At 42.5% G+C, this 19973-nt stretch overlaps 1 protein-coding gene across 1 annotated transcript; it reads right to left on the bottom strand.

Moving 5' to 3' along the window:
* Positions 1-58: 58 nt before the first annotated feature.
* On the bottom strand, positions 59-18057 carry CLN5 (CLN5 intracellular trafficking protein). Its single transcript, XM_049853055.1, has 4 exons — positions 17726-18057; positions 13026-13191; positions 11923-12148; positions 59-1302 (listed from the first exon to the last, which is right to left on the bottom strand). The coding sequence occupies exons 1-4, from the start codon at positions 17890-17892 to the stop codon at positions 791-793; spliced, it is 1071 nt and encodes a 356-aa protein (XP_049709012.1). The 5' UTR covers positions 17893-18057; the 3' UTR covers positions 59-790.
* Between the last annotated feature and the right edge of the window lie 1916 nt (positions 18058-19973).

The raw sequence follows: 19973 nt of genomic DNA, 5'->3' as shown, positions 1-19973 counted from the left end.
AAACCCAGGAGAGGCTGGCACTTAAACTACATTAAGCAAGATCAAGGATGGCGATGTGTTCTGTGATTAATCATTGTGGCTACCATTTATTGAGACCTTACAATGTCAAACATACATTAATCTTTACAGCAGTCCTGAGAGAGGAATCATTTTAGAGATAAGGAAATGAAGGTTCAGTGATGTTAAGCTAGTTAAATCACAAAATGCCAGTTACTGGCTAGTTTCAAAAGGCTAGTGAGAAATCAAACCCTCACATTTGTTCTCTGTAATACTGTATTTACAGCTTAGAAGCAAAACCACTCCAGCTATGGTGTCCAAGTTAAGTCTTTAAGGTTAAGTGAATGGAGCTCAATCAGACTATATAAAGTCAGTCTAAACTACCCAAATATACTTGAAACAGTTTAACTACTCTACCGGAAAAAGTAGCTCCCACCATGAAACTGTCAACGAGCATATTTTTTATTTGTTGGTACACCATATCCGCAGTTTACAAATACTGGCTCCAAAGATCCTATATATCTAATGTGAACCATAATTCTCCACATTATCATAGTCTCAGAGATGGAAATCATCATCGCCGAACCTGCTCACTTTGGCCAATACAATCAGTGAGATTTCCGACATTTGTTCCAAGTCCTGAGATGTTAACATGCAGCAAGTCTACTGCTGTGCACGTTACCTTTCCACCCCAAGGAACGATGGCCTAAGAAATCCACAAATGGACAGTCACTCCCTGGAAAATCAAGATGCTGGTGGTTGGAGACAGAATCAAAAAAGATGGAATCAGGTTTTATATACCAAAGAGCGTTCTGTTTCTGTTAGGTAGAGGGATTTCTTCATATGTTATTTTAATAAAAGGGAATTTCATTGGTAAAAACCAATATTCAAAATTATAAAATAAATAGAACTGTCTGTGTATAATCACTGCATTAAAAATTTGCAAAAGACTTAATAGAAATTCTTTAGTTGATAAATGTGGTTTGAAGGGATAATAAAATCTTTTTATGGCTAAAGCAAGAGTCTTGTTTCCTACTGGTCCAAAAATAGTTGTTTCATTTCCCAAATAAGTAGGTTCTCCACTGTAAAGAAATATTCTTGTATAGTTGGTTTCTATCTTCTTGAACTCTGCTCCAAGTTCAGCCAACTTGCTATATGTCCTTAACACAAATTTGGAACAGTCGTAGGATTCAAACCATATCTCCGCCCCTTTTTCTGGGCTGGCTTGGACAGTCCACGTCTCATAGTAAATACCTGTCTCATTGTCCTGTTTTACCCACTTTGCCATTTCGTTAAACATGTTTCCTAGGGAAAAAAGAAAAATTACCTCTGTGAATATCAAAGTTTATTGCGTAAGCTTTAAGTGTTCTAACATGGATAAACAATAGTTTTTTAAAAATTTCTAAACCTTCGCCCCGCAATGGGAGTCCAAACTCAGCTAATTTTTGTTCCATAATCCAAGGTATAAGGTATTTCTGAATTATAACCATTAGACATAACAGATGTAGAAAAAGAAGTCTTCCATACTAATTTTATAAAGTCGTGCATAACAATGTTTGGGCAGTGTCCGAAGCACGTAAGTCAGTGGTCCCATAAGGTTATAGAAGTTCAGAAATTCCAGTGGGAGACCGGGACTTCGCAGAAGTACTTTGGTAGGGAGATCTGATCTGTCTCTCACTAGCTCTCCAGGTCCCATACCCACCCCAGCCCTGGGGCAACAGGGGAAGGGGATTTCAGCATCCATCTGCAGCTGCCTGTCCTACTGCCCTTGCCTCAGGCAGGGACTGCCCCAGTCAGCTCAGGCCCAAAGCTGAGGTTCCTCCCATGGGCTGTGGCAGTGGTGGGAGGAGGAGAAGGAAAGGCATGGGGGTGGGGAACAGGTGGAGGCAGAGGCGGAGCAAATGGGGCTGGAAAAGTTTAAATTCCATGGGGGGAGGGGAAGGCAGGCAGGGAGGAAGGAACAGAAAGTAGCCAGCCACTGGAGTGGTGGGCGGGGGGCCAGGTGCAGCTGTCAGAGCCCTGGCAACCATGCAGGACCGGTGGCAGTGGATCCAAGGTTTTCATGCAGTCCCTCAGCATGGCAGCACGAGTCCTGGGCCTGCCTGGTGGCAGCGCTATATGCCTCTCTCCTACATACAACACCACGTTCACACAACGTCCGAATCACAGAAAGTCCTCACAGAACATATTGTGGATGTTAAGCGAAGCATACCTGTATCATTTAAGCTATCAGCGAAAATTAAAATTATACAAATGCTGAAGCCCTCTTTCTCTACCTCACACAGCAAACCTTGGATCCAGAGACAGAAAAGAAAAAGAAAGCAAGGAAAGAATTATGGCCGAGGAAGTGGTAAATGGGGCAAGGGCAATTGAAGAAACTGTTAAGGAGGGAACGATATGGAGCTTCTCTATCGCAAAGAAAGGTATGCATACATATGAACAGCTGCCTACAATAGATACAAGAGGAAACACCATAACCCATCCACCTTTGTTAGGTCCCTTTTCTCTCTGTATTACAGCTGCTGTAATTCTGTTGACATTTCCACCCACCACAAAAATTCTCTAATGAATCAAGCTCAGATTCCAGGATGTCTAATCCTGACCTCCTACTACCTTGCACCAGACCAGAAGAAACTCTCCAAACATTTAGGCAGCACCATACCCTGCACAGTTACAACTTCCATATGGGCATTCATAACGTCTAACAGGGTTGGCCCCAACATTTCACGTTGTCACTGTGTGAGAAATCTTTTTTGGTGACTCCAACTTGAGTCCTGCAATGTAATGGATTGCTTTCGTGTGGCCTTTCTCACCATGGTCTTGTAACTTCCACCCTGGTGATTGGGTAGGACTGAGTGACAGGGTAATTGTGGCCTACCAAAGGGATTGGTCAGTTTTGCCATCCTGCTGAGCTTGAAATGAGCCACCCCAGAAGGAAAAAAGAAGAGCCCACCACCACCAAGGATGGAGAGACTCACAGGAGACAGAGTAGTGGGCTTCCCAGCCCATGGAGAGAAAGCTGAGTGTCTCTGGGCAGAGACTGAGGCCAGGGAGAGGCGTGCCTGTAAGCAGAGCTGGAAAGAGGCTGTCCTGACAGAAGAATTGTATCCTTGAGTGTTCCTGAACCTGAATTATAACCTGTTACGCACTGCCATCGAGTCGATTCCGACTCATAGCAACCCTATAGGACAGAGTAAAACTGCCCCATAGAGTTTCCAAGGAGCGCCTCGTAGATTCGAACTGCTGACCTTTTGGTTAGCAGCTGTAACACTTGACCACTACGCCGCCAGGGTTTCCTGTAACCTGTTACTTCCCTAATAAACACCATAATTCTGAGTATGGTTTGTGACTTCAGTGTGGCCATTGCAATGAATTATAGAAACTACCAGAGAAGTAGAGAGTGCTGTGGGAGGGATGGTTGGTGTCAGAGCTGGTAAAGACTATGGAAAGAGGAGGCATGTCTGACTTCCACCTCATAGGATCAGCCTCGGGGTGTTGAACTTGATTCTCCCTTCCTGACGTTAGATGAGGTCAGGTCACTGGCCCCATGCAACGGTTATTACAAGTCCATAAAACCAACACTTCAGTTCTTGTACAATGAAAAAACAGCTGCCTTTATCAATTTCATTAATTAAAATTGTGGAATAATATAAATCCTGTTTTCTTAGAATTAGGGATATTGTATTTTTAGTGCTCTTCAATTTTAAAGCCACTACTGCATCTCAGAGATAAGAATGCTTCAAAGCACTATTTCATAACATGAAAAAAGGCCAGTAAACAGGATTAATCACCAGGCAGATGGATGACCTAAAAGACTGAAGCACTGGAGGGAGGCTGGGCCAAGGAGGCGGAGTAGTCAGATGCTTCCTCTTACAACAAAGACCCCCCCCAAAAAAGTGACTCCATTACATGTGACAACCTAGGAGCCCTGAACATCCAAGGCAAAGTTGAGGAATCGGACTGAGCGGCAGGGGGCAGGAGAGACAGTTCAGAAGCAGCGAGGAGTTGCCAGTCCTGACCTGGTGGGAAACAGCACCCTGCAGGCTGGACTGGTTGGCATGTGCGGTGAGGCAAGCAGTGGTGCTCGGGACATGTTTTCCACATTGGGAAAGACCAAGCGGTGGAGAGTCTGTTCAACCCTCCAGAACCAGTGAGAAGCGGTGCTCAATCAGCAAAAGATAAGTACGTGTGTCTAACCTACCGCGCAGAGCGAAAAAACACCCCCTTTGGAAAGAACCTCTCTCCCATTTGCCTACCCGTTCCCCACTCTGCACCAGGTCCTGGGCCAGCTTCAGTGATTGCCGCAACCCCTGGGCTGCAAGTAGGACCTGTCACGCACTCTGAGCCATTCTCCTGGCTTTGGAGGGGGAACAAATTAAAAAATAGGAAAAAATAACCTGCCAGCTCCCATAAGTCAGGAACTCAGGGAAGGCACAGCCCCTTTGCCTAGGTACAGTCATAAGTGGTCCACAGAGTCTGAATGCCTTTCACCCCTGCACAAACCTGTATGGGCCCATTTCAACGGCACAAGTCCTCATTAGCACAGTACAACAGGGTATATACCTGAAGCCTACTTTCAACTATATCGGCTATAAGGGGAGGTAGCAGATTTGTGACATTTGACACTGCCCTGCCCACTAAGCCGGGTTCTCATGACAGGGATCCAAGAGTAAGGGATTCCTCTCAATCCTTACACCCAACAGCACTGGGTGCCCATGGCCTGGCTGTAAAGCCCACCCACCCACACCCTCTAGGGAACAAGAGCACACTCTCCTCCCAGACAGAGGCAGCCATCAAACCCCTGCATTGCTCAGCATGTGATGCCCTACTGCAGACAGATACCTGTGCCTACTCCAATCATCCCTGGCCATCTAAAACTGTAGTTGAGAGCCTGGACCATATGCTGGGTGCTTGAGTTGAATCCATACAAGAAAAGTAAACGGACTCCTGGGCTCACACACTTCGTAACAGCTCTAACCACCTGATGACAGGACGTGAGAGCTTCAAAGATGCCAATGATCAAACTAGCTCACACAACCAGCCTATTTGGGCATATCAAAACAAACAAAACAAGAAGCTAGGACACAGTAGATAAACATAAAATAAATAAATATAAGATGGCTTGGAGACAATAGTCAATATCAAATCACATGAAGAGGGAGACCATGATGGCTTCAGCAAGCACCCAAAACAAAGAACCAAGTAACCTTCCGGAGGGGGAGAATCTTTTGGAGATACCAGAGGCAGAATTCAAAAAAAGATTCATCTACAGGGCTCTTCAAGAGATCAGGAAGGATATCAGGCAAAATGCAGAACAAGCCAAGGAACATACAGATAAAGTAACAGAAGAATTCAAGAAGGTTATACAAGACCATAAATGACAAATTTAACAGGCTGTGAGAATCCACAGAGAGACAGCAAACAGAAATCCAAGAGGTTAAAAATAAAATTTCAGAGTTAGACCACTCAACAGAAAGTCATAGGAGCAGAATCAAGGCAATAGAAGTCAGAATTAGTGAGACTGAAGATAAAGCACTTGACACCAATCAGATGAAAGAATTTAAAAAAAAAAGAAAAAACCCTAAGAATTATGTGGAACTCTATCAAGGGGAATAACCTACTAGTGATTGGAATGCCAGAACAGGTGGGAATAACAGAAAATACAGAGAGAATTGCTTAAGATTTATTAGCAGAAAACTTCCCTGATATTGTGAAAGATAAGGAGATATCTATCCCAGAAGCTCATCAAACCCCACACAAGGTAGATCCCAAAAGAAAGACACATTACCGTCAAACTTCCCAAAACCAAAGATAAAGAGAGAATTTTAAGAGCGGCTAGGGATAAGTGAAAAGTCACCTACAAAGGAGTCAGTAAGACTAAACTTGGACTACTCAGCAGAAGCCATGTAGGCAAGAAGGCAATGGGATGACATATATGAAGCCTTGAAGGAAAAACACTGCCAGCCAAGAATTATATATTCAGCAAAACTGTCTCTCAAATATGATGGTGAAATTAGGGCATTTCCAGATAAAGAGAAGTTTAGGGAATTTGTAAAAACCAAGCCAAAATTACAAGAAATACTAAAAGAAGTCCTCCGGTTAGAAAATCAGTAACATCACATAACAACCCAAGACTAGAACACAGGACAGAAAAACCAGATATCAATCCAGATAGGGAAGTCACACACAAAAAAATTAAAGCTAAAACACTGAAAACAGGGAAACAGAGATGTCAATAAGTAAAAGATGACAACATTAAAACAAGAAAGAAGGACTGAATAATGTAGTTGTGGATCTTTCATAGGAAGAAGAAATCAAGGAATAAAAAATTGGTTTAAACTTAGAAAAACAGAGGTAAATATTAAGGTAATCACAAAGGAAACTAACAATCCTACACATTAAAATAAAAAACTCACATTAAAATAAAGACTCAGCAAATACAAAATCAACAACAATGAAAAAGATGAAAACAAAATACATGAAGAAAAACGACTCAGCCCAGAAAATTAAGTGGAACAAAGAAACTGTTAACAACACACACACACACAAAGACAGCAAAATGACATCGCTAAACTCCTACCTATCAATAATTATGCTGAATGTAAATGGACTAAACGCACCAACAAAGAGGGGCAGAATGGATTAAAAAAACACAATCCATCTATATGCTGCCTACAAGAGACACGCCTTAGACTTAAAGATACAAACAAACTAAAATTCAAAGGACAGAAAAATATATACCAAGCAAACAATAATTGAAAAAGAGAAGGAGCTGCAATATTGATTTCTCACAAAATAGAGATTTTAAAGTAAAATCTACCACAAAGGATAAGGAAGGACACTATCACAAGAGACCCAACTGAAATTAAAAGAATCGTAACAGAATACTAGGAAAAACTGTACTCCAACAAATTTGAAAACCTAGAGGAAAGGGGACTAATTTCTAGAAACACACTACCTACCTAAACTAACATAAACAGAGGCAGAACAACTAAATAAACCTATAACAAAACAAGAGATTGAAAAGGTAATTAAAAAACTCCCAACAAAAAAATTCCTGGCCCTGACGACTTCACTGGAGAATTCCACCAAACTTTCAGAGAAGAGTTAACACCACTACAACCCACTGCCTTCGTCGAGTCAATTCCAACTCATAACACCATTATTTATAAAGGTATTTCAGAGTATTGATAAGGATGGGATACTCCCAAACTCATTCTATGAAGCCAGCATAACCCTGATACCAAAACCAGGTAAAGACACCACAATAAAAGAAAGCTACAGACCAATATCCCTCATGAACACAGACACAAAATTCTAGCCAAAAGAATTCAACAACATATCAAGAAAATAATTCACCATGGCCAAGTGGGATTCATTTCAGGTATGCAGGGAAGGTTCAACATTAGAAAAATAATCACAGAGATAAAACAAAAGACAAGAACCACATGACCTTATCAACTGATGCAGAAAAGGCATATGACAAAATCCAACACGCATTCATGATAGACACTCTCAGCAAAATAGGAATAGAAGGGAAATTCCTCAACATAATAAAGGGCATTTATAACAAATTCAATAGCCAACATCATCCTAAATGGAGAGAGTCTGAAAGCATTCCCCTTGAGAAGAGGAACCAAACAAGGATGCCCCTTATTACCACTCTTATTCAGCATTGAACTGGAGGTCCTAGCCAGAGCAATTACACTAGAAAAAGAAGTAAAGGGCACCCAAATTGGTAAGGAAGAAGTAAAAAAGTATCCCTATTTGCAGATGATACGATGTTATACACAGGAAACTCCAAAGAATCCACAAGAAAACTACTGGAACTATAGAAGATTTCAGCAAAGTATCAGGATACAAGATAAACATATAAAAATCAGTTTGAGTCCTCTATACCAACAAAGCAACTTTGAAGAGGAAATCACCAAATCAATACCATTTACAACAGCCCTCAAGAAGACAAAATATTTAGGAATAAATCTAACCAGAAACGTAAAAGACAAAGAAAACTACAAGACACTATTGCAAGAAACCAAGAGACCTACTTAAGTAGAAAAACATACCTTGCTCATGGATCAGAAGACTCAACATTGTGAAAATGTCAATTCTACCCGAAGCGATCTACAGATACAATGCAATCCTGATCCAAATTCCAATGGCATTTTTTAATGAGATGGAGAAACAAATCACCAACTTCATATGGAAAGAGCAGAGGCCCCAGGCAAGTAAAGCATTACTGAAGAAGATCAGAGTGGGAGGCCTCACACTACCTGATTTTAGAACCCGTTATACCGCCATGGTAATCGAAACCACCTGGTACCGGTAGAACAACAGATACACAGATAGAGCAATGAACAGGAATTGAGAATCCCGACATAAATTCACCCACCTATGAGCAGCTGGTGTTTGACAAAGGCCCCAAGTCCATTAAATGGGGAAAGGGCAGTCTCTTCAACAAATGGTGCTGGTGTAACTGGATGTCCATCTACAAAAAAATGAACCAAGGCCCGTACCTCACTCCATGCACAAAAACTAACTCGAAATGGATCAAAGACCTAAATATAAAATCTAAAACGATAAAAATCACGGAAGAAAAAATAGGGACAACCCTAGGAACCCTAATGTATCATATAAACAGAATACAAAACATTACTACCAATGCACAGACAGCAGAAGAGAAACTAGATAACTTGGAGCTCCTAAATATCACACTTATGCTCATCCAAAGATTTCACTAAAAGAATAAAAAGACAATGCACAGACTGGGAAAAAAATTTTGGCTACGACATATCCCACCAGAGTCTAATCTCTAAAATCTACAAGATACTGCAAAAACTCAACAACAAAAAGATAAATAACCCAATTAAAAAATGGGCAAAGGATAGGAATACGTACTTCAGGAAAGAAGACATTCAGGCCGCTAACAGATACTAAGGAAATGTTTATGATCATTAGCCATTAGAAATGAAAATCAAAACTACAATGAGATACCATCTCATCTAGCATTAATCCAAAAAACACAAAATAATAAATATTGGAAGGTTGTGCGGAGACTGGAACACTTATACACCGCTGGTGGGAATGTAAAATGGTACAACCACTTTGGAAATCAATTTGGTGCTTCCTTAAAAAGCTAGAAATAGAAGTACCATAGGATCCAGCAATTCCATTCCTTGGAATATATCCTAGAGAAATAAAAGCCATCACATGAATAGATATATGCACACCCATGTTCACTGCAGCACCGTTCCCAATTGCAAAAAGATGGAAATAACCTCGGTTCCCATCAACAGATGAATGGATAAACAAACTGTGGTATATTCACACAATGGAATACTACAAAACGATAAAGAAGGATGAATTCACAAAACATAACATGGAGGAATCTGGAAGGCATTATGCTGAGTGTAATTAGTCAGCCATAAAAAGACAAATATTGTATGAGACCACTATTATAAGAACTCAAGAAAAGGTTTAAACACAGAAGAAAACATTCTTTGATGGTCATCAGGGTGGGGAAGGAGGCAGAGGGGTATTTGCTAACTAGAATAGTAGACAAGAATTATCTTAGGTGAAGGGAAAAGACAACACACAATACATGGGAAGTCAGCACAACTGGACTAAACCAAAAGTTAAGAAGTTTCCTGAATACAACCAAATACTTCGAGGGACAGAGTAGCAGGGACGGGGGTTTAGGGACCATCGTTTCAGGGGACACCTAGATCAACTGACATAAAAAAGTTTATTAAGAAGAAGATCTGCATCCCGCTTTGGTGAGTGGCGTCTGGGGTCTTAAAAGCTAGCGAGCAGCCACCTAAGATGCATCAATTGGTCTCAACCCACCTGGAGCAAAGAAGAACGAAGAACACCAAAGACACAAGGTAAATATGAGCCCAAGAGACAGAAAGGGCCACATAAACCAGAGAGTCCATCAGCCTGAGACCAGAAGAACCAGATGGTGCCCAGCTACCACCAATGACCGCCTTGACAGGGAACACAACAGAGAGTTCCCGACGGAGCAGGAGAAAAGCATGGTGCAGAACTCAAATTCTAGTACAAAGACCAGGTTTAATGGTATGACTGAGACTGGTGGAACCCCAGAAGACATGGCCCCTGCACTCTCTGTTAACCCAGAACTAAAACCATTCCCAAAGCCAACTCTTCAGACAAAGATTAGATTGGACTATAAGACATAAAATGATACTTGTGAAGAGTGTGCTTCTTAGTTCAGGTAGATACATGAGACTAAATGGGCAGCTCCTGTCCAGAGGCGAGCTGAGAAAGCAGAAAGGGTTAGGGACACGGGAAATCCGCAATGGAAAAGAGGAGTGTGCTGAGATATTATAGGGATAGCAACTAGTGTCACATAACTACGTGTGTTTTAATTTTTGTTATGAGAAATTAACTTGAGCTGTAAACTTTCACCTAAAGCACAATTTAAAAAAAAAAGACTTAAGCACTGGCGTATTACAAACATTTACAGGAAATAGTGATCCCTGTTCATGTGATCACTGAACACAAGATTTATGTCAGAAGAAAGAATTTTCACATAATGTAGTAGGTAGAAATGGAGAAAGAAGAGATGTGAACCAGTCTAGAATGAAAGAAAGACTAGCTATTTATGTTACTGAGCACTGTTAAAAGAGAGATGAGCTTTTATATTATAGGGCTGGTTTGGGGAATATCAATTAGAAGAGGAGATTAGAAAATAGCATCCTGATTACATTTAAAAGACCTCAGTTCTAGTCCTGGTTCTGCTACATCTGGTTCTGTGACCTTAAGAGGCTGGGCCTCAATTCCTCATTTGTAAAAGGAAGCAGTGTTATCTCCTCTCCCTCAGCATACTGTGAGTTAACATCTCAAAATGCTTTGTAAAGAGTGGGAAGCACTCAAGTCCTAAGTCCTGTGATTCACTGAAAAATTCTTATCACAAACATCATTTTCAGAATGCCTCCACCTTTTTTGGGAGAACATCTCTTTGCAGTGTAGAGCTCTATAAATTATATGGGCAAATTCTTATCTCAAAAACACAATGGTGGTATCTCTATTCCACCAACGAGGTAACTAGGGCAACGAGGTAAAATGATGATTTGCCCAAGCCACACAACAAGTTGCCAATGAAAGTTCTGGCTGAATTCTTTCATCACTAGTCAACCATGCCACAAATGTAGCAAAATTTCAACTGTTTTATCAAACCAAATCTCAGACATAAAATTTTTTAATTGCTCCAGGAGCCTCAAATATATATGTTTTGGGAGGTAACACAGAGTTAAGAGAATGGCCTATGAGGCTTAACTGCCAGGATCTGTATGCCACTTACTTAGCTGTATCTCAGTTTCCCCATCTTTAAAATGGGGAAAATAAAAGTAACTATCTCAGAAGGCTGCTGTGATGATAAATGATACATACATACATAAAACACCTATATATACATAAACATATGATATGATACATACACATACGTGTAAAACACCAACAGTGCTAGGCCCAGAGTAAGTACAAATGAATGACAGCAATTATTATTACTTCTCCACATAAAAGCATTTTATCATTACCATAACTTTTTTTCAAACGCAGTTAACAAGTTCTTTAGTAACTATTTTTTTCAGGCATTTTGTGGATCTTGCCCCATTACCTTATTTAGAAAGTCCAATTTAACTGGACAAAGTGTTTCATCGTTTCATTCATTTTTTTTTTTCTTAACCATGGTCACTGATCAGGAAATAAAACTACTCACTTCCTATAGTCAGAGATGAAATGTTACTTGAGTAACAGTTTGGGTCAAGGGTTAGTGGTTTCGAAAATATGCTTTACAAATGACCTCTAAAAAGGAGACCATTACTGAAATGCCTCAATGAAAGAAATTCCTTTCATCTGGGTATTCACACAATCATCAAACACTGCCCTATTTCTCAAACTTACCTGACATGGTTGCTACCAGAACCAGTGTCCCATTTTCCTTCCAGTGAAGATCATCAATTCCTTCAAAAAAGCAGGCAGCTCCTTGATTACACCAGAAGGGGGCACTCATTTCAGGTCTGAGATGGGGAAATGTGCAGTTTCCCAGTTGGAAAAGCTCGTACCATTCCATTGTGTAGTTTTTGCCAGTTAAAGTACTCCTGAATCCGACAGCATCATGCATGATTTTCTACATAAAGACAACACATGTATAAAAGCATGTGTAAAGCAACCACTGATCCAGGTAAACCGAAGGGAACAAATGTGGTTAGTATATCTCCAATACATATCCAGCAGAAGAACTGCCCAGCCCTCTTCCATGCTGCTACACTCTGAGGCGCCACACACTCCAGTCCCCCATCCACTCTGGGCTTAGTGACCGCAGCTCATCTCTGATAGGAAGGACATATGCTACATAGACTCGCTCATAATTTCCTCACAGCTGAGAAAAAGTCCTGGAAGCCTCCACGCCACAGTCTCAGGAAGAAACTCTACGTACCTCACAGGGTCATCAAAGGCTACATGCTGAGCCAACCTAGGAAAAGTGTGGACTCAAGGCCTGGAAATCAAGAAGTGCTTCCTCCCTACCCTGCCCCTTGCCTTCTCCTTTCTGATTTCCAGGAGTTGGGTTCAGCTTCAGAAAACTGTTGCTGTTGTCAGCTGCAGCAGAGTTGGCCCCTGGCTCATGAAGACCCCCTGTGTAACAGAGTAGAACCGCTCCATAGAGTTTCTTGGCTGTAATCTTTACGGAAGCAGGCATTAGGGCTTTCTTCCGTGGAGCTGCTGGGTGGGTATGAGCCACCAACCTTTGTGTTAGCAGCCGAGCGAAAACGGCTGGCACCATCCAGGCTCCTTTTCAGAATATTAAAAAGTATTAAAGTCATTGCATTTGCTCCAGTATTACAAAATCTGATAATTATTTCTGACTACTCGTTTTAAACATGCCAGGAGGAACGTCAATAAACATGATCTAAAATCTGCCATTTTAAGTGTTTAATCCCTCAAATCAATTTCATTAACCAAATTATTTAATTAACCAAAGTCATAAGATCAAGATGCATCCTTACCATGTGACCCAGGAGGTCTCCATATTTAAATTCCCACACTGGTGCTTGTAATCGAAAGACTTCAATGACATCGTCACCCTTCATAGCTGGGATAGAAGAGCCGGTTGGACAGAAAGTATATTTAGCTTGGCAATAAGGATCTGGTTCTGGACGGAAGGAAAAGCGTCTAATAAAAAAAAAATTCTGTCAGGAATCTGGTTCTTCTCACACATTTTAGATTTTAATTTCAGTCAGTAACCTTGTTTTTTGATTGATACAGTGCCTGCAACAATGGACTCAGGCAAAGCAACGACTGTGAGGACAGTACAGGACTGGGCAGTGTTTCATTCTGTTGTACACAGGGTCGCTATGAGTCAGAACCAAATCAACAGCACCTAACAATGTTTTTAAGGAAAATATTCAAAGTTTATACCTTACTGCATAAATATAAACACACTTAATTTCTTATCCTGTGAATAGACTCCAATCATGTCTTTAATAACCAAGCCAAACCCACTGCCATTAAGTCAATTCCAACTCATGGCGACCCCATGTGTTACAGAGCAGAACTGCTCCATAGGGTTTCCTTGGCTATAATCTTTATAGAAGCAGATCACCAGGCCTTTCTTCCATGGCACTGCTGGGTGAGTTTGAGCTGCTGATTTTGGTTTAGTGTTTGTACCACCCAGGGTCTTCATGTCTAATAGCACATGATAAACAAAAAACACTTTGATAAATGCACGCCTCCTTGTTCCCTGCTCTCATGAGAATTTTAAAGGCGGCACCATGTCCTAAAATATTCATAGATCTGGAGCCTATCATAGGAGACATACAAATGTTTGCTGTTAAGTGAATATTTTTCAAATGAGATTTAATTTTCCAAACAATTTGTACATTAAAAAGAATGTGCTGAAATATGATGATTAAATACAACATATGTTATATTTTCTAAAGAATTAGCCAACATTTCTTTAATCAGTATTTACTGATGACCTACAATGTATAAGACACTATGCTAGGAAGAAGGAAAACAAAAATGAAAATTCTCTTTACAGAGTTTGGGGTAGAGTAGGGAAGAGATTAAACAAGCAATTAGGATTCAGTGTGGTAAGTGTTAAGGAGCCCTAGTGGTACAGTGGTTAATGCTCAGCTGCTAACCCAAAGGTCACTGTCTGAACCCATGAGCTGCTCTGGGGGAGAAAGATATGGCAGCCTGCTCCTGTAAAGACTACAGCCTTGGAAACTATGGGACAGTTCTGCCCCGTCATATAAGGTCGCTTTGGGTCAGAATTGACTCGACAGCAACAGGATGGGTGCTAAGTACTAAATTAAAGGAATGGGCAAAGTCCTGTGTGGGCCCAAAGGAAGGAGAAATCATTTTAGCCTGGTGAGAGATGGATGGGTAAGGAAGGAGATGAAGAACTGGCTAGGTTTTTAAAGTACTTAGGAAGGAGGTTAGGACAGAAAAGGGGAGAAAACACCAAGTATTATAAGCAGGACAAGTTGGTCGCAAGCATGGCACACTGGAAGAGTCTCAAGTGGGCACATAAGACTGAAATTCTGGCTTCAAGGCAGGGGTGGTGAGAAGAGAGGTAAGCAGGGAACTAGTCATTTTGCCCACAGATATAGTGTGGAGCCCTGGTGGCGAACTCGTTAAAAGCTCAGGGTGCTAACCAAAAGGTCGGCAGTTCGAATCCATCCGCCACTCCTTGGGAACCCTATGAGACAGCTCTACACTGTCCTATAGGGTCGCTATCAGTTGGAAGGGACTCAATGGCACACAACGACGACATAGTGTAAAGGGAGCTTTCTAGAGTCACAATACTGGGGATACCATGGGAGTGAGCTTTAAGGATCTAAGTAGATTTGATTTCACTGAATTTGATATAAAAAAAAATTTTACCTTATGAAGTAGAAAGGGTAGGGAGAGAGGCCAAATTAAGGCTGAGAGCCCAGTTAGGAAAATAAAATATCATCTGAAAAACAGTCACTTATTCAGAGCCAAGTAATACAGGCAAGAAAAGAAGGCGGCCTGAGAAGGCCATAGCAACAGGACGGGGGGGCGGGGAGGTTATGACTGAATTCAGCTCTGTAGAACCTTCCATACTTGCCACTAGGAAAAGAAAGACAAATAAGGTATCTCCCTTTCTCCTGTAAGAACCCTAGATCCTTAAGGTTCCAGTCAGACTTACTCTTTTGCATTTGTAAGACAGCAACAAAAATTTATATTTTAACGTAAGAGATTAATAAAACTTGATGTTAACCAAAAACATTAACACCTGCCCTCTGAAGTTTATGAGACTTGGGTAGACTTAACTGTTTTACAGATACTATTAAAACCAAACTAAACTGGTTGCCGTCGAGTCCATTCCGACTCGCAGTGACCCTACAGTACAGAGTAGAACTGCCCCAAAGAGCTTTTAAGGACTGCCTGGTGGATTCGAACTGCCAACCTTTTGGTTAGCAGCCACAGCACTTGACCACTACACCATGAGGGTTTCCTTATAGGTTATAGGTGGCACAAATGATCTGCTCTTGACTACTAGCCTAAAGGTTAGTGGTTTGAACTCACTCAGCCATGCCACAAAAGAAAAAGCTTGCTTCCATAAAGATTACAGCCAAGGAGGAAACCCTATGGAAAAGTTCTACTCTGCAACACACGGGGTTGCCATGAGTTGGAATCAACTCTATGTCAATAAGTTTGGTTTACCTGGTTTAAAGATATACATTAACTATACACAGTGTCTTTTTCATTTTTTTAATGAGTTTCACTTACAGCAGAATTTATTAAAAAAAAAAAAACCTGTTGTTGTAGAGTTGATTCCGACTCATAGCAATTTATTTTAGACCAAAGGTAATTTGAAAAGCATAATTTAAGTGTGAACTTAAGAATCAAAATGCATTACATTTGAGGAAATGTGATGGGTTATGTATTTAATATTTGAAACATTTAATGAAACACTTAGAGGCCATATGGAGTCCCGGTGGCACAGTGGTTAAAAGTTCAGGCTAATAACCAAAAGATCACCAGTTTGGATTCAAGGGCCACTCCTTGGAAATTTCGTGGGGCAGTTCTACTTTGTCCTATATGGTCGCTATGAGACAGAATCAACTCGACGGCAACAGGTTTGGGTTTTTTTTTTTTATCCTCATATTGAAAGGCTCTGGTGATACAATAGTTAAGTACTCAGCTGCTAACTGAAAGGCTGGCAGGTTTGAACCCACCAGCCACTCTGTGGGAGAAAGATGTGGCAGTCTGCTTCTGTAGAGATTACAACCTTGGAAACCCTGTGGGGCTGTTCTACTCTGTTCTATAGGGTCAAAATGAGTCGGAATCGACTCGATGGCAAAGTTTTGTTTTTTTTTTTTTAAGAGGCTATATAGCCAGCGCCTTACCCTAATCTTAAGTAGTTCTGAATTTACAACCTCTCACTTGTTTTATTGGATACTCCATTTTTACCTTCTATGGACAATTTGGAAACCCTGGTGGCATAGTGTTTAAGTGCTATAGCTGTTAACCAAGAGTTTGGCAGTTCCAATCCACCAAGGTGCTCCTTGGAAACTCCACAGTGCAGTTCTACTCTATCCTATAGGGTCGTCATGAGTCGGAATCGACTCAGCGGCAGCGGGTTTGGTTTTTTTGGTATGGACAATTAATTAGTATTAAAAAAATACTAACTTCAATCCAAAATTTCTCTTTTCCTCATGTTTATCACGCAAAACCTGGAAGCAGTACAAGCCATTCAATGAGCTAATGCTAATATCAAGCATTAACATCAGTGAGTATTAATATCTTTAATACTAACAACACTGTAAGGAAGTTGCTACTCTTCCTACTTTCTGACTAAGGACATGTAGGTATAGAGACACTGGGCAGATTAGCCACGATCACACGGCGAGCGGTGGTGGAGCCAGATTTGATCCCCACCCGGCAGTCAGAACCCAGAACTGCTCCTAACCACTAGATTATCCTGCCTCTCCAATTCACTACTGTGTCATCCATCTCATCTTCAGTGACCTCAGTGGATCCAAATCTGTTTTCAAAAACGGCTGATGGTGCTCCTGCCTGAGGTTGCCACCGTGTTTTTTCTGTGTTTAACTACTTGACAGTCTTACGCGTGTAAATACTTTTGCAGTCTCTGTCCCTGACTTATGATCCTCCTGCTTCCAGGCTCAAGGTGCAGAAGCGAGGTGACCCAGCTTGCCTGGAACTGAGAGGGTGAGGGTTCCCAGGACACAGGACTTTCAGGGCTAAAACCAGGGAAGTCCTAGAAAAACAAGGACGGGCTAGTCGCCTTACAAATTGTGCCAAATGCTAAATACTAATAACTAATAACTAATGATAGTGCATAAAATAAGTAACAAATCCGAAATTGAAATCATCTTCTCAAACTATTCAAAGAGGCGTCAGTCATTTCCATCTAAAAAGCATTCGATAAAATACCATGATGTCTTTTTTCTTGCACGATTCTGGACTGTCCTGAAGCACGGTTAAACCGTACGAAGGCCCAGGGCGGCGCGCAACAAGCAGCTGACACCCTCGAGTTCTCAACTTTGCTCTAAATCGTAGATACAGGGCTCTTCGCCGTCCCGAGCGTCCCAGGGAGAACGCGGACACCAAGGCCCGCGCACCGACGCGGATCGCACACGCACCACGGCCGTGCGCGCGCAGAGAGGTCGGCGAGAGCCCGCGCGCCCACGCCCACCACGCCCACACTCACTTGTAAGGCACCGGCCACTGGCGCCGGGCGCGGTCTCCCGAGGCCGGGGACCAAGTGGGGGCCGCCGTCAGCCAGAGCACCGCCAGGGCCCAACGCCAAGGCGCGCGTCCCAGGGCCGCACCCCGCTGCCCCCCGGGCCCCGGGCCGGCGATCCCCGCCCGCGCCATGCGGCGGCTTCCCGAGTTTCCGGACTTCCGGAGCCCCGCGACGGCGGAGGAGCCCTCTAGCCGAGCATGCGCGGAGCCGCTCCTCCCGCGCTGCGCGCGAACCCGGGCCCGGGCTGCGGCCGGCTGCGGCTACTGCCCTGGCCGGGGACTCGGCCGCCTTTTCCGGTCGCCGCAGCACGTAACACCTCCCCTGAGCGCGAGGCGGAGCGAAGCGCCGGGGTCTCTGAACCGCTCTTGTTTCCTCCTCTCTCGCGCTCCGTGCTCTGTGGAAGCTTCCTAGCTATTTCGAGAAGGTAAAGGACCCGGAAGGCGCTTCGCTCTGGCACCTCAGAGAACTTGGGGCTACCTCTTTATATAACAATTGAAAGATCCTTTTCTGTAGAGCTTTGTCTGACTTCCCACAACAACAACAACAACCCAAACATAATCAAAACGGCCCAAGGCCCCTCCTTTGGATAGCATCAGGCTCTTAATCCCACTGGACCCAGAGTAAATGCTGACAAACATTTGAGTAAATGAAAATCTTTATTTGGAGGTGATGGGGGTGGTTAAAAAGGCTGGAACAGTAATGGGGAAATGACTGTCCTCACACAACCTAAGCTAGTGGTGATGACAGTGGCCAACACTCATAATGTATGGTCCATGCACCTATTCTGAATGCTATTTAATCCACCTTTCTCCCAGATGTTCTTTCTTGTTTGAATCTATCACTTCAAGAGGGAAGAAAATTCTACATCTCCCTTTGATCCCTCAAACATCTGAACAGTGGGATCAAATGTCCTGCTTTCGGTGAGACCTTGGTGACCTGTCAGGACATTATAAACAAATAGTGACTTACGCCTGTAAATAGCACATGAAAAGGCCACTTGTTTCACGTAGCCACTTGTTTTTAAAGAGAGCAGTCTCCAGAGTTCTTAGAACAAGCTTTCCAACTCCTTCACCCACAACATGTGTTGTTTTGTGCCAGTGTGGTAGATTTCTACTCAGAGCCGCCAGTCATGAGAGAGTAGAACTACCTTCCCCATAGGCTTTCGTAGTTGTTGGGTGCCTGCAATTGATTCTGACTCATAGGGACCTCATGTGATGGAGTAGAACTGCCCCAGAGGGTTTCCTAGGCTGTAAATTTCACAGAAGCAGATAGCCAGGTCTTTTCTCCAGCAGAACAGCTGGTGGGTTTAAACAGCCGACCTTTTGGTTAGCAGCCCAGCATTTAACTATTGTGCTACCAGGGCTCCTTAACTAAGCTTCTAGGTGACTCCAAGTCTCTTAGAACTAAGCTTCTAGGTGAATCCTAGTTCTCCATATTCCACCTCCCAACTCAAAATCATTAAGGCTGAATTGAACTCTAAAGACTCATCCAAAATGAGAGGTGAAACCATCCTATCCTTCAAGTTGGAGTGTAATACCTGCTTTAAAGGGCCTCTGCAGGATCGTTTGTGGGCCTGCATCTGAACGTGACTTGAACACTGATTAAAAAGAACAACTCTCCAAAGTAACATTATAGCTTTTGCAAGTAGTAGAACCATATGCTGGAGGTCTGCAGTGGAACTTCTCATCCAGGTCAGGACTTCCCAGTCATACACAAACTAGCTTCAGGTTGACCTTGGGCAGCGGTGGAGACCTTCCATCATGAGTCTGCAGTTTCTTTACTCCGCATGCAGGCAACTCTAATGGCTAGAATGTGTCTCCTGATATTGGCCCTAACTCAGCCTCCCATTTATTCTGGTCAGGTTTTGTCCTTTGGTGATATGGATTAAACCTCCTTCCTCTTAGCCATAACCCCAGCAGCCCAGGCTAAAGATGTCTGTTGACTATTGTCCGATCCCTCATCATCCTGGTTACTTCCCTCTAGTACGTGGCTTTTAAACCTTGAGAACCCATAGATCACTAGGAACAATACTATGTTGTTAGGTGCCGTCCAGTCAGTTCTGACTCATAGTGATCCTGTGTACAACAGGACAAGGCACTGCCCCGTCCTGTGCCACCCTCACAATCATTGCTGTGTCTGAGCCCATTGTTGCGGTCACTGTGTCAAACCATCTCATTGAGGGTCTTCCTCTTTTTCATTGACCCTCTGCTTT

Source organism: Elephas maximus, chromosome 14 (genome assembly GCF_024166365.1).
Source record: "Elephas maximus indicus isolate mEleMax1 chromosome 14, mEleMax1 primary haplotype, whole genome shotgun sequence".
NCBI classification, from domain to species: domain Eukaryota; kingdom Metazoa; phylum Chordata; class Mammalia; order Proboscidea; family Elephantidae; genus Elephas; species Elephas maximus.
Note: the sequence above shows the minus strand (reverse complement) of the source record. Positions and strands in the feature narration are given on the sequence as shown.